The sequence below is a fragment of the Monodelphis domestica genome, chromosome 1, assembly GCF_027887165.1.
Source record: "Monodelphis domestica isolate mMonDom1 chromosome 1, mMonDom1.pri, whole genome shotgun sequence".
Lineage (NCBI taxonomy): Eukaryota > Metazoa > Chordata > Mammalia > Didelphimorphia > Didelphidae > Monodelphis > Monodelphis domestica.
The window spans coordinates 19,147,739-19,163,823 of record NC_077227.1 but is presented as its reverse complement, the minus strand read 5'-3'; the positions used below and the strand labels follow the sequence as shown (position 1 = coordinate 19,163,823).

At 37.4% G+C, this 16,085-nt stretch overlaps 1 protein-coding gene across 2 annotated transcripts in view; it reads left to right on the top strand.

The window, feature by feature from the left end:
• Positions 1-15,121, top strand: part of IPMK (inositol polyphosphate multikinase) — a 75,031-nt gene extending 59,910 nt beyond the window's left edge. For both annotated transcript variants that reach the window (XM_001375674.5, XM_056795679.1), the window contains exons 5-6: positions 7,109-7,190; positions 9,062-15,121. In XM_001375674.5, the coding sequence (XP_001375711.3) occupies positions 7,109-7,190; positions 9,062-9,684 (705 nt within the window). In that variant the 3' untranslated portion in view covers positions 9,685-15,121. The remainder of the gene's footprint in view (positions 1-7,108; positions 7,191-9,061) is intronic.
• Positions 15,122-16,085: the final 964 nt, after the last annotated feature.

Sequence of the window (16,085 nt, the reverse complement as noted above, 5' to 3'; positions counted from 1 at the left end):
CTTCAAAGATATATAATTTCCCAAGTATAGATATATATTCCAAAAATTCTGGTCACAATTTAACTTGATATAGACAAAAGTGTATTTTATGTGCAAGGGAAAGGAAGGTAGGAAGGAAGGGAGTGAGGGAGGAAAGAAGGAAGGAAAGAAGGGAGGAAGGGAGGGAGGGAGGGAGGGAGGAAGGAAGAAAAGAAGGGAGGGAGGGAGGAAAGAAGGAAGGGAGGAAGGAAGGAAGGGAGGGAGGGAGGAAAGAAGGAAGGGAGGAAGGAAGGAAGGGAGGGAGGGAGGAAAGAAGGAAGGGAGGGAGGGAGGAAAGAAGGAAGGGAGGGAGGGAGGAAAGAAGGAAGGGAGGGAGGGAGGAAAGAAGGAAGGGAGAGAGGAAGGGAGGAAGGAAGAAAGGAAGGGAGGGAGGGAGGAAAGAAGGACGGAAGGGAGGGAAAGAGGAAGGAAGGAAGGAAGACAAAGACGGAGGGAGGGAAGAAACTAACTAGGAGGAGAGATCAGGAACAAAACCTACACAGATCAAAAACAATAGTATTCCATCAGTAACATTGATTTTTGTTGTTGTTTCACAGAGAAGAGGAATTCACATGTTGATTCCATAATCATTTTTGACCCTTAGAATTACTTTTAATATAGATGGAGTCTGATGTAGTAAATCTTTGGGGAAGCACCTAGGAGTGCTTGCTGAAGTCTGTGCCAGGCAATTGTGGGGACATAAGATAGAGACATGACACAAAGTGAAATTTAGAGTTGAGATCATGGATGTTGTAGAAAGATAAATAAATATCAAAGAAAACTCCAGAACAAGCCTGTCTTATCATAAAATATGGAAGAATAATAAATTGTGATGGAAATCTGAATTGTAGCGTTCTAATTTGAAATGTTCATTTTCCTGTGGAGTTTAGAATCAACTCTTGAATTGAGGAGGGTTTTTAGCTGGAGAAGAAATAAAATGATTTTAAAAATTCCCCCTCAGGGGCAGCTGGGTAGCTCAGTGGATTGAGAACCAGGCCTAGAGACGGGAGGTCCTAGGTTCAAATTTGGCCTCAGACACTTCCTAGCTGTGTGACCCTGGGCAAGTCACTTGACCCCCATTGCCTAGCCCTTACCACTCTTCTGCCTTGGAGCCAATACACAGTAATGACTCCAAGACGGAAGGTAAGGGTTTAAAAAAAAAAATCCCCCCATCCCCATTGCATCATATCTAAGTATCCATATGCATATTAATCACATTCATAATGTGTAATATATATTTTAAAATAAAAAAAACATTTATGAAACTTTTTTAATAAGTGAGTTTTTGTAGGTGAGGGTGTCCATAATACAGTTCTCTGATTCCTCACTTGAAAGCCTTTACCCATTGCCAGTTAAATAAAAATACAGCCTCATTGGTCTTTAAATTCCTCCAAAGTCCAGTTTTTAGCTTAGGTCTCTTCCTGGACTAAACATTCTTGCCCAAGTGGATGTCTTAGTTTTCTCTAATCTAACTATTTTTTCTTCCCTTCATGGTCTTTGAAATTCATTCTAACATCAAGATTTTTCTTTTTGTTCACACCATTCCTTAACATTGGATTGGCTTCTCATCCTACCTTACCTTCTCTGCATATTAACATCCTTCAAGTTCATCTTTCCGTGAAGCCTTCCCTGGTTTTAACCTTTACCTTTCTGAAACTGGAACAAGAGCACTCCTCTCTCTCCTGGAATTTTTGATAATTCTTTGGATTTTCTTCATACTTGAGTACAAATTAGAACACATTTTCTGGTACACGGTAGGCACTTACTAAAGGCTTGTTGACTTCTCTTCCATCTAGATAGGAGACTCTTTAAGAGGAGGAACTCTATCTTGTGACTACATCTTAAGAGCCCTGATTGATAGTGCCTTGACATAGTATGATAGTGACAGCTCTTCTTTTAACTAAGCTGGACTGGTACTTTTAGAATCTGGGGAGAGGAGGCCAGAGGTCTTCCTTCCATGAGGAAATGCATGAAACTTCAAAGGAAGGTCCAGTTTGTGGACACAGTTGGTATTGGAGGTTTTGTTGGAAATTCTCATTGGTCAATAGGATACAAATTCCTTTCTGACCTAGCTTTTTTTTCTTGATTGCTGTAGTGTCTACAGAGGGATTGAAGAATAGCATTTTTGTTTTAGTTACTATCCTTTTATTAATCATTCTAAATAAAGTGGCTTCATTATCATTATTCCTGAGTATCTCATTGAATTTTAATTTCCAGCCTGAATAACTGGACTGGCCTGAGTTAGGCATGGCCCAGAAGAGTAGATATTTGTTAAGCGTTTGAATTGAATTGAGGAAATATGATGCCATAAAGTTCTCTCTTCTTCCATTTTGAAAAATGGAGTTGGACTTTTTAAGTGCTCCGGTTATGATGAATACGAATCTAATTGAGGTCATCCTCATCAAATCAATTTTCTTTTCTTTAAGAAGGAAGTCTGAATTAATGCTCTTGGATAGAGAGAATGCCGGGCAATTCCTTTTTATGTATATGCTTTTCCATCAATTCTTTTCATCCTTCATAAAAATTCTCCTTCATTTTCTCATTGTTCATAGATAATTTTTCAAAGGCCATGTCAGTAGCTCATAATTAGTGGGATTAATACTATAGAAAGACCTTCTTTGAGTATAGACTAAATTTTTGGACTGAGAAATGTTCTGAGGATCGGTCTAGCCAAGCTACAGAGAAGCTCATTACCAGAGTGTGCTGAGTATCAGCTGGTGAATTTTTTCTCTTCCATAGAAGTTGATGAAGAGCCTATTTCGGGTTGTGGATTTATATTACCTGATCTCCCTTTGTTTATTGGTACTTCTCCTTTCCTCAAATTATCCGTTTTTGATCTGTGGATGTTTTGTTCCTGATCTCTCCTCCTAGTAGAATGTTAGTTTCTCCTTTCAACCTCCTTCCCTCCTTTTCCTTCCCTTCCTCCCTCCCTCCCTCCTTCCTTTCCTCCCTCTCCCTCTCCTTTCCTCCTTCCTTCCTCCCTCCCTCCTTCCTTTTCTCCCTCACCCTCTCTTTTCCTCCTTCCTCCCTCCCTTCCTTCCCCTTGCACATAATATATACTTTTGTTTACACCAAGTTAAGTTGTGACCAGCATTTTTGGAATATATATCTATACTTAGGAAATTCTAGATCTTTGAAAGAATCCTCTGTGCCTCCTTGAGGAATAATTTGGAATTGTTTGCAAGGTGAAGCCTACTACTTTACATCTAATTGTAAATACCATGTATATATTTTAGGACATAGCAAGAAAGGGGAAACTACCTTTTAATTATCAAAAAGAGGTCTGCTAGTGAATTAGTGATGTATTTTATATTTGATCATTATATTGATTTCATGAGTCTCAAGTGTCCCTTTGAAAATTCCATCCTAATAAAAATTTCCATGTTTTTAATGTTGTCCGAAATACTATTTATATATGAAAACCAATAAAATTACATATTACTTAACAATAGTATAAAATAGATTGGGCTTGATTTTTCCAAACTGAAATTATATTTAAAATTATATGAAAGTATATTAAAATATACATTATTTAAAAATACTTATGTTATACTAAATTTTATTAATTATAGTTATTTCACATAGAAACGATCCTCTAAGATATAATTTCATTGTTCTGTTAAAACATATATAACCCTGTGATATTTCTTCTATTGTTGCCTTGAACTCATTTAAATCCTGTCCTATGTAATTTATGAATGTATCTGGGGGGTCATAGCCATATTAAGATAGCTGGATCCTGGCTGGAACGTTAATATTTTCTCATGTCACACATCCCAGTTACTGCCTTTTTTATGGGCTCTATCCACAGAACTTCATTTATGTAGAAGATGGAGCATGATCTGGGTCTTGAAAGGAATAAAGAATTTTACCAGGTTGAGGAGGAGGAGCTGATTTCTGGCCTGGGTGTGGAAACAGAAGCTGTAATGTTGTGGGGAGGAAAAGAGGTCTGTGATGCTGTTCCTGGGCTTAAGAACCCTCCAGTGTTTTAGGGAAACTAGAGACAGGATTCATCTGCCATAATGTTTAACTACTGTAGCCCATAAGAATGTCAGTAACTGGGATGTGCAACAGGAAAATGTCGACCTTCCAGCCAGGATCAAGGTGTCTTGCTATGACTATGACCCTTCACATGAAATCATGTTACATAGGACAGGATTTAAATAAGTTAAAGGTAACAATAGAAGAAATGTCACAAGTTTGTACATGACTAAGAGAATAGTGAAATGATACCTTTATTACATTTTGTTTAGATGACAGTTATTTTCCTTTGTGAAGGCTGAAATCTTATATATACTTCCAGAAAGAATAATTTCTGGGAGAAGTCTGTATATCAGGAATCTTGGTTAGTTATACCACCCACAAAATTATTTTAATTTGGAATATATTTTTGTTAAATATTTTATTTTTAGGGGCAGCTGGATGGCTCAGTGTATAGAGTGCCAAGCTTGGAGTTGGAAAGACCCGGGTTCAAATTTGGTCTGCGTACAGACCTTTAAAATTTCACTTGTTTCTCACATTTTGGGGAGGTTACGACACTTCAAACAAAATTATTCATATATTAAGACTTAACCTAGAAAGTCTTCTGTTCCTACTGTCAACATATTTTATTTCTCTGACTCTCATTTTTCTTCGTTTATAATATGATGAGAGTCGTACTAGGTGAATGAGACTTGTAGCACTTATTAAATAGGTGTGTGGCCATGGCCAAGTTTCTTAAAGTCCTTGAGCCACAGTTTCCTTCTTTCTAAAATGTGCCGTGGTACTTGGAATCCTGACTGAAAAGGGCCATGGGAGCATCAGATTAGTTAACCTACAATGTTCTTTGTAAATCCTATGTGAATGGTAGTTGTGATCTCAAAGGGTCCTTCCAGTTCTGAAATATGATGCTTCTGTGTTTTGAGAGCAGATGATTTTCTAGTATAAAGTATAGTGGTGATTGCAGTCATGAAGGTGAGAGGTGATTAAGGCCTGAGGTAAACTGGGACCACTGGAGTGAAATTAGAGAAGGAAGGTGGGGAGGTGTAAAATTCACAACTTGGCCGCAATGCAGGTGAGTAGAGAATTAATCAGTAAATATCTGTTGAATATCTCCTTGGTGTCAGGCACTGTGTGCTAAGCACCATAGATGGAAAAAGAGCTCAAAGACAGCCCCAGCCCTTAAGAAGTTCATAAACATATGAAGAAATATGTACAGATGCTCTAGACAGGATCAGTAGGAACTTACTAACCTAGAGAGGATGAGAATTAAAGGGGAGTTTGGGATTTCATTTGGGACTGAAAGGAAGCCAGGGAAGCAGTAGGTAGAGTACAAGACGGAGAGTGTTCCAGGCATGAGCCACAGCTAGAGAAAATGCCCAAAGCTGAGAGATGGAGAGTGTTCCAGGCATTAGCCACAGCCAGAGAAAATGCCCAAAGCTGAGAGATGGAGAGTGTTCCAGGCATGAGCCACAGCCAGAGAAAATGCCCAAAGCTGAGAGATGGAGTGTCTTTTATGTGGCACAGCCAAGAAGCCAGAGTCACTGGATTAAAGAATACCTGCTCTTAGGTGACTGGAAGTGATGATGGTGTCCTCAGTGTAAATAGGGGAGTTTAGAGAGTAGGGTGTCTCAGAGGGGATGGAGGAGCTCTGTTTTAGAAATATCCATTCCGAGATGTCTGTGTAGTATTCGGTTTCAATGTTTGATAAGCAGTTGCTAATATGGGGCCAGAGCTCTAGAGGGACTGGGACCTAAGCATCCTCTGGCTGCAGAAGATTCTGTTCAAGACTCATGAACACCCATGAAGTCTCAGGAGAGAAAGGGCAAAGGGAGGAGGGAAGAGGATCTAGGACTTGGGAACCTCTTCTTTTAGAGAGGATGATACAAATAGGCTTCCATGAAAGGCGACTGGAAAAGAACTAAGTGAGCACAGTGACACAAAAACCTAGAAAGGGAGGGTCTGGTGCTACAGACCCCAAGGGACTCACCTAAGGTCACACAAGCAGCAGAGCTAGTCCCAGTCCAGGGCTTCTACCTCCAAATCTAGCACAATTTGAGGCCTCCTTTTTTTACCTGTAAAAAGAACTAGCTGGACAGACTAGCTGATCAAAGTTCCATTTCACTGCCTTTACTTTTCCTAACCCCCACACATCCAAAGAGATGCTAAATCTTAACATTTTTATTTCTACAATATCTCTCACTTCTATCCCCTTCTCTCCACTCACACTGCCATCAGATTTCAGACCTTCCTCGCCTCTCCCCTGGACTTTTACAGTAGCCTCCTCACTGGCTTCCAGCCCTTGTATCTCTTCCCCTATCTATGTAGCTGCCACATTGACGTTCCCAAAGCATAGATCTGACTCCTACCTACCCAGTAAATTCCAGGGACTCCCTTTTGACTTTAGGTTCAAATAGGATTCATTTTTACTACATTCTTTTTTTAATAACTATTTTACATACTTTATGTATATTAAACATTGGTTGCCCCTGGAGGTAGGCAGCCATAAATATTTTGGTGTTAGTGGGGTCGATAACCACTTCCCTAGAAATCAAGGAAAGAGTTGGTATGTGACTTGGTTTCTATGAAATTTGGATGGTTCTCAGGGATGGAAAGTAGGGAGATACAGAAGGCCACCTCAGACTTCTTTCCTTTCAACTATAAGCCAAACTCAGAATTCTGGGCATCAGACTGAATAGACGTCTAGAGAAGCAGTGATGAAACTAGAATGGGTATTGACGTGCAAAGCCAAGACTACTCCAGGACTGACCTGATCAGTCAGTCTGAGGCACGCCGTGTCCTCATAGAAAGTCCGGAAGTCGAGATGGTATTAAATCTGAATGAGGTTCAGTTCCCAGGACTCTAATGAGAACTGCGTTTCCTTTTCATCTTTAGAAATTGCCTTTCCTCTGTTGTGGTCATAAGTCAGCCCCCCCAGGTAGGCTAGTCTGCTCTGTCCCAGACAGGATCCCGTGACCTCTGAGATTGCTCTCCCGGGCTTTGAGCCAATGAAGAAGGTTGGCCTTGGCCCATGGAGTGAAATTGAGCCCTTTTTGATCGAGAACCCTGCTATTTGGAAAATGTGTGTGATCCCATTTTTCTTTCCTGGCAGGTTTATCACGCTCATTCGGATAGTTATGAAACTCAGAACCAGCATTATGGAAGAAGTTTAACGAAGGAAACAATTCAAGATGGTAAGGGGCCCATGACTTAATTGGATTTTATGATGTTCCCATTTCTGACTGTATTCTCTCTCCTCAAGTGGGAGTTAGAAGGTATCATCAAGATAAGTTTATAGTAGATGTGCATGAGGCTTCCAGAAATACAGTACGATGTTTTATATGATAATATGTGTATAACCCAGATTGAGAGTGTAGGTTCACATAGCAGTTCTGCTACTTAACCCTTACCTTCTACCTTAGAATCAATACTGGGTTTTGGTTCTAAGGCAGAAGAGCCATAAGGGCTAGGCAATGGGGGTCAATACTTGCCCAGGGTCACATAGATAGGAAGTGTTTGAGGCAGCCACCCCCTCTGCTACTTTTACTATCTGTAAGACCATGGCCAAGGGAGTAACATCCCTCTGGGCCAGTTTCCTCAGAGAGAAAACGAGGGCATTTCACTAGATGACCTCTAAAGTTTCTTCTAGCTCTAGATCAATAATCCTCCTATTTTGTGGGAATCAAAATACTTCTAATGGACTTTAAGGTGCATTAAGCAGAATTCTTGGTGGGGTTACTTTCCCTACTGAAGCTGATTTTTTAGTCTTTCTACAACTTAATAGAGAGTTTTTGTGGCAGAAAAGCTTTAGCCATCTTGATAAATAGTCTCTGGCTAACCTCATTTGGCAGAAATACAGGCTGTCACTGAGCTTGTGCTCTTGAAGTCTGTCTCAGCTTGGGTAGGACCCAGTGGAGTTTGTGTCTCATGAACACCCCCATTCAGAACCCTGGACCCCAACTGAACTGCACTGTGATGAACCATAGGAGGCCTTTACTGTGGAGAACCGTAGAGTAAAATTGTTTTAACATGTAGGTACCATATGTGATAATATTAAATGGAGTGATAGTTAAAAAAGTTGTGTTTGTAGGATATGAGCCTAATGTTTTTGTGGCAACAAATGTTATGTGTATCTACATTTCCTGATAAACTTTGTTGAGGATTCAATTGTAGCGAAACCTGAAGGTGGAAAAAAATGTTTTGTGAGAATTATCATTGTATGTGCAGGAAACACACATCCATGTCTGTGACCTTAAGAGTCAAAGTCTTGCAAAATATGTTTGGCTCCATTTTCTTCCTTGAACTCTGATAGCGTCCTCAGAATAATATTTAAGAGTATCTCCTGTCACAGTAACTGATTAGAATCATCCTCCAGGCCAAATAGTCCATATTTCTCTTCTTGTTGTTTGGATCGTTCACCAATACAGGAATTTAGTCTAAGCTCCTGGATTCCCAAATGGGTATAGAAAGGGAACAATAAGAAATCTTAGTTAGGAATGAGTGAACTAATAAGCTTCGAATAGCTCAGAGCCCTAAATAACCACCTCACAAGAATACGTGATGCATATTTAGCTAAAATAAAAAGAATGTTTAATCATTTATTCATTAAATGTTTCCTGTGTACTCAGTATTATATCAGGAACTGGAATGCAAAGCTACCGACTACTGGTTTTTACATTCTTTTCTAGTTTGAATCTAGTCTAGGTTAGGGTTTTTATTGCTGACCTTCAGTCAGAATATACTGGACAAACATCCAACATAGAGTTTTTCATAGAGATAGTTGATATCCATTTCTATAGATAGATGAAAGATTCTGAATGGAACTGTTCTTGTATTTAGCCTCTTTGCATCAATAGCATAATTCTATTTTTGTAGCTGTGATTCTGACATTTCTCAGGAGCTCAAGATAATCCCCAATAGAGAACTGTGTCTGAATATCATTCTTATTGTTCTATTGTTCTCACTTTAAAATGAGGTTTAAAATAGGGTTCTCTCTTGTGCGGGAGGAGGCTACTTTCACACGCGGTAGAGCTTTGCTTAATTGATCTTGTTTTCCTTTTGGTAGGAGTTTCCAGATTTTTTCATAATGGGTACTGTTTGAGAAAAGATGCAATTGCTGCCAGCATTAAGAAGATTGAGAAAATTCTTCAGTGGTTTGAAAGCCAGAGTCAACTTAACTTTTACGCAAGTTCCTTACTGTTTGTTTATGAAGGTTCATCCCTGCCAACTGCTAACAGATTGGGTGACGGGACTTCAGCAGAGAAGGCCTTTTGGTCCAAAGGACAGCTGCCAGAGGCAGAGGTTCTCGAGTATAACAACAACATTCACTTACTGAGTTCTAAAGAGAATGGAAAAGTGGGGGCTTCTGTCGGCAAAGTGTACGTGCATCATAAAGAAGCCTATTCAAAGAATCATCATGGTCAGACTCCGTTGAAAGTTGAAAATGGGGAGCAAGGCAATGTATGGAAAAGCAGCAATTGCATATCCCAGGAACACTTGAATGGCAATGTACTCTCTCAACTGGAAAAAGTCTTCTACCACCGTCCCGCGGAGCCCCCTGAAAGTTCACTTGTGGAAGTGCGGATGATTGACTTTGCTCACGTGTTCCCTAGCAACACGAAGGATGAGGGATATGTCTATGGGCTGAAACATCTAATTACTGTACTGCAAAATATTTTAGATAATTAAATTCTTTGCTACGTTCTTTTTACGGGGCCAATGCTAATGAAGAGCAGCAACAAATCTCTGCCCTTGTAATGTTATGTAACAGATTTGTATTGTGATTCAACTACATTTTATTTGTCTTTGTACTTTTGGGTAGAAGGGTTAACTTTTTATACTCTTACTCAGGAAAATTAATGAATAGTCATTAGAAAACTATGAACAAATAAAAGACATAGGAAATGTTAAACAGGGCACGGACGTGGTGTGGTACGTGATAGTATGTATCTGTTTGGCCTAAGTTAAATAAAAACTCTTGAGTTCGAAGGATTTAGTTTTAGCTTCCTGTAGCAAATTCATCAGTGCATCCCCTGTCCACCCAGCCTTGACATTGAGCCATAGAAATGGAAACAGAAAGTGATTAGAAAACAGCCGGAAAACTAGAAAGGGCAAGTTGATGTCCTCAACCTCAGTAGTGGCCCTGGACCAAGTTCCTAAACTGGACAAACTCTTGAATCGATGAAGTGATGATGATAAGGTCTAGATTCTTTCTTCCATGTTCAGACCAGCATATCACCAGGTGCTAAGGTGCTTCTTTCTCAAAGTGGATACTATTCTTGGCACATTTTAAGAATAGACAATCTCTTTCATTTCCAGAACAGCTTGTTTGAAAGACAATAGATTTCTTCTACTGTCTATCTGGCATGAGAAAAAATGGTTTGGAATCTGAAGAGCATTAATCATTATTGCCCAAGGAGAAAAAGAAAAATGTTTTTCTCTTTTTAAAAAATCTTGCATTTCAGAGATAAATGTATTTTTACAGTTTACTTCTCTGACAGAATCCAAACTCTTATGGAATGGAGGATTGAACTAATGCCCTTAACAATTTTTAAATTTTAATAAAATTTTTGCTCCTAGAGGTAATGAAATATTTCATTTTTACCAGCATTTGTTTGAAAAGAACATATGGACCTGTTGTTAAAGCGGTGTCTCAATTTTCATAAGCAAGGACAGCGGTTATAAGTATGAGTCATTATTTAGAATCAGATTGTTTTTTTTTGGTGTATTATAATAGAATTCTGTGCTTTTTTCATAAAATCCATCTTTCTGCTATTGTTATTCAAGTCAGTAGAAATAGTCTTACATTTCTGATCATGCCTAAAGATGACTTAAACCTTTAGAATCGAATTTTATCGAGGGAAGATGCCACTTTGCACACATTCTTAGATATTTTTATATAAATTGAAAAATTGGATGCTTAAGTATTTGTGGTAAGTGAACAAGGGGAAAAAAAACCTTTCATAATGCCAAAAGCTTTTTTTTTTTTTTTGAGATTGCATATCTGAAACTTTTCCCATTCATTTTTGGTAAAGGCAAGGGGCTACATTTTGTAGTCTTTTGCTTGTGATCAAGTCGGTCATAATTTGAAAGACTAGTTTATAATGGAAAATGCCATTTGGAGTTCATTTAAGCTTAGTTTCAGTTTTGCTTAAAGGCGAAAATGTAAGGCAAAATACTTTTAGTTCTGGTTCCAAGGTTGACTTTCCAGTATCTTGCAAACTACAGTCAGAGTCTGCTGGAAAAAGTCCATCGGCAATCCTTTGATCTTTTTGTTTTTAGGGGCCTAAACTAAGTTGAAGAGGAGGTGTTGATTATGGCTTTAAAAAAATCTTTTCCTGTTGCAATCCATATCCTTATCCTTGTATTTTGCTTCATTTCTAAATTTGCCACATTCCAGGAAAATACTTGCTTAGCCATGGGTTGTTATTTGGGTCTTTCACACAACAGATAAGTTTTTTTTTTAAACCATTGGTAAGGGTGAGAGTTATTTGTTTTTCTAAACCCTAGGGTTGATTTCTTTCTTTTTACTTTGGGGGGGGGTGGGGTAGGGCTTTGAGATAGAGGCGGGGAGAGTGGGGAGGATGATGAGAACGATCTTGACTTCCTAAAACTAAGAGACCCGACTGCAGAATGCTCCAGTTTAAGAAAATAGAGCTCCTCTGTAGGAGTTCATTTTGTGATTGAAAAGTACCTCAATAAATTCAGCCCCTTTTCTAAATCTGGTTGTGTTTTACAGTTTTATCAAAAAAGAAAATAAGTGCAGTTGACCCTGTAGTTGTTTAGTTTTGAGAATTGGCCCCAAATCCTCTGATAGCAGTGATTGGGCTTTTGTCATATGTTCTCCCTGTCTTAAGCTACATCCATCATGAGGCCAGCAGAATAATGGGGAAGTCTTTGGTTTGAGAAAGAAAAGCGAAGACAAGTCAAATCCAAGAAATCTCCTTAAGAACGATCATTAACATTATGAGTTCGTTAAACCCTAAACTCAGAAGATTAAGGTTATTTTAAGCCTGATTTAAATATGGTGAGAGCCTTTGTGCAGAAGAGCATTTATGTGTCAACTCTGATTTAGAGAAAGTCGTATTATTTGCAGACTATTTTTGTTGTTGTTGCACATTCTAGATCAGTAAAGTATGGAATAAACACACCAGACTTGCTAACACCTGTTATTGCAGGTATATTATTATGAGATCAGTATCTTATTTTTGGCTAGTTTACTGATCACTGAAATCCAATTTTTACATGAAAAGAGTTAATTACTGTTATCTTTTTTCAGGGATGGGATTAGATTTTAATTTTTTTGTTTACACTTTGATGTCATTGTCAGTCAAGACCCCCTTTGTAACTTCTTTATGTAGCATATGTGAATCAGATTAGATTTGGTTGAACAACTGATTCAAGTTAAAAACCAACTATCAATATTTAGGGATTTGTGCTAAAATTAACCACTGTGGGGACTCATATTCACTATTTAGCAAACATTTGAGTGTATAAGAGTTTTAATTTTAAGCAATAAGCATGACAGAGATCTGAGTTGTCATAGTTATCAAAGGAGACATCACAAATACTGATTTTTAGCATATTCCCTGTGAATGCACCCACTCAGAGGACTTTCTGAGAATTGTGATAACTATGTAAAAGTTTCGCTAATAAAATTGAAATTATACAATAGTTTTTATAACAAAGTATTTACGTTAATTGGTATTTTTAATACGGATGGAAGTTGCATAGATTACGATGAATCACAAGCTATTAAGCAATTATAAAAATGTTCAATATTTTATCTAGTTTTAAAAAAAAACCTATGAAAACTTGTATATTAAATTGCTTCAACATGGGGCTTGTATTTTCAACTCGATGTTCATTAATTGTTATATATGTACACAGAAAGATATTTTTTTTCTTTTTTACACATTACCAGTCCACTATTTCCAGGTTTTAGATTGCAAACAAGTAAAGCTTTTTGACCTCTCAGCATGGATATAAGTGAATGTTTTAGAGCATTGGCATTACCCAAGGTGCTGGATTTCAAAGTTCTTTTTATGTATTTGGGATAATATTTTAAAAAAAAATCTAGATGAGAGGAAAGTGGATAGAATCTTTAAGATATTTGCTGTCAAATAATAGAAATCTAGTTTACAGTGTCCATTTTAAGGAGTTGCCATCGCCTTTCATCAATACTTTTGCCATTTGCTAATATAAAATTTTGTTTGCTTCTCAAATTGTTTACATTACCTCGCAATAACTTCCCTATTGAGTGCCTTCAACCCTTGATTTGGTATCTTTGTAACCTTATTTAGAGAATCAATGACATCCCAGGATGGAGTTTTCATGAGGCTTGTAATGTCAAGGCTAATTCGTAAAAAATGTCAAATGTTCAAAAAACATGGAACACTTCCAATACTTTATGTGATAACAAATGAAATGTCTTATTAAAACTCAGTCACCATCTAAGAAAAAAATAATAAAATTTTAAAATGTGATTATTTTCAGAGATCAAATTTAGTTTGATACTTAGAAGATGCGAATTATTTTTTAAAAAACCTCCAAAAAACCTTTAGATAAATTCGTGTTGAGTATCCAGCATTCAGAGTTGAAATGGCTACTAAAATATGGCTGGAAATGTTTTGAGTTCATACTATCCAACAGCATTACCCCTACTCAATCCTAGAGTTTGTGTAATGATGATAGATAACATCCAAAGGCCTTAAAAGTTTTTGTTTTCTTTTTAATTTCTTATCCAGATGGTACATTTTACTTATAGTGTTCATTCAATGATGTATAAAGTAGAATAATGTAGTAAATTACTGTGAAGTACATTCCATTCCATATCCACAAGCAAAATACTACACATTTTTATCATAAACAATCGTAGACCGTGGTCATCCTCTGTGTTTTCAAAGTGCAACTACTTTGAATTTGATAGTGAGAATAAAAGTTCTTTTTTGGAATGTAGGCAAAAAACTTGTAATATATATTATTCATGTTTTAGAAAGGTTAAGGGCTCCTGTTCTTGGAGTCAATGTTCAAATCAGTTCTTCTCGATTACTTTGATAGACTCCGATATGGGGGATTATACTCAAGAGATTAAACAGTAATTAGTACTTTCAAGTCTTTTCTTTGAAATTTTATAGTTGTTGGGTTGAGTTTTAATCTGGTGTTCACCTACAGTATGTATTAACAGTTTTAATGAAGTGAAATGTTCTATAACCAATGTATATTGCACCTGCATATAAAGAAAATCAAGTGCACAAAGACACTTTATTACTCTGGGAACTGGACTGGAAAGTGTATGAGAATATGTGAAATTGCACCTAAAGTTTTGTCATTAACTGATGATTATAAAAACTGAAAAGCTAAATTTATTGTACTTGAATGAATGTACTTAGTCTGGTCTTAGTTACTTTGATTTAAATGTCTAAATGATGTCTTCTTAAAATGTGTTTGACTGTAATCCATGCTGTTTGCTATTGGGGGTTCATTATTGGACTGCAGGGGTTGTTGATATGTAATTTGTGTTCATTTTATAGAATCATCTATACCAATTTTTTAATTTAAGTGTTATTTAGAGAATCCTAATAGCTGTATATTTGGCAAACTATTAAAAATTTCAGTGCTGTTTCCCCCCCTTGATTTATAGCAAATACCTATTTCTCATTATGTAATAACATAACTTGATAGAATGTTTGTGCTTTGCAGACCCTTATGCTTATTTCTATACTTTGTAGCAGAACGTTGTTCCTTTTAGAGAAACATCCCTGCATTAAACACGGCACCCTATGCATTTTATTAGGCCAATCTCTTGGGAATAGCTGTATCATAGAATGCTTGTCCAGTTATGTGTTCAAGTTAGGAAAAAATTATTTAAGGATTTATGTTAAGAAAATTAACCACTGCAGGGACTCGTGATCACTATCTGACAGAGCTGAGCGAGTGTCGGAGAGTTTGAATTGAAACAATAAGCATGATGAGAACCTTTTACATCAATAGGGTTATCCTAGTTGTCAAAGGAAGCATTACAAAGATTGGTTTTGCCATATTCCCTGTGAAATGCACCTGCTCAGAGGACTTGCTGAGAATGACGATAACTGTAAACATTTAATAAAATGGAAATTATACAATAGTTTTCATAACAGTATAATATTCTATTGGCAGCATCTTTGGGAACAGAACTCGGTGTTGGATTTCTAAAATACAGCAGTGATTGAAAAAGATTGTGCATGTGGGAGAGGGGCACATTTCAGTAAAATTAGAATCCATCTCAGCCATCGGAATTCAAGGTCTAGTCATAGCTAGATAATTTCTTAATTCTTTCTACCCAACTGGTAACCCTTCCTTTGAAATCTAAGATGAAAGTTTCATTTCTAAACAATTCTTGAACAGGTATTCAATGCCTATATCGTTTTCTTTGGGAAACAAGTATGACAGAGGACCCGCTCTCAAGAAGCTTATGGTCTAAATTAATTAAATTTCATTTTTAACATGGAAACCATGATTGCTCTGGAAAGCTCCCCTTCTCCACCCCCCAAGGCAAACTGGATTAAGTGACTTGCCCAGGGTCATACAGCTAGGAAGTGTCTGAAGCCAGCGGATTTGATTTTTTGACCCATCTCAGTCTCCTCTTTATCTGCTGATTGGAAATGACCCCTAACACACACTTTTCTCCCAATGAAGCTCTCTTTGGAAGAGTGGGAGGTTCCTTAGTTTTAACTCTAGGAATGAGGGGAGTGGTTCAGGAAGAATGAATGGCTTAATGGTTAGGCTTGGTGGTTTAACTGGGGTTATTTGAAAATACTACATCCTTGTTCAAGGTTTCTAGAAATGTTATCTGAAATCTTGAGTCAGAGTATTGCTGAAAGGCATGGAGGACTGGCAGTTTAGACATCCCTCTAAGCTAGAAATGGCAGGCTGGTATCTAAACATTATTTTGGCTTCGTTTTTTCAAGAAATACTTCAGCTATGCGTTTTTGCTTTTCATTGAGATGAATAACTCATAATTAATTGCATAATCACTTTATTATGGATATAGTGCTTTATGAATACTTAGTAACAAAAACTGACATTTCTATAGCCCCCTGCATTGAGCC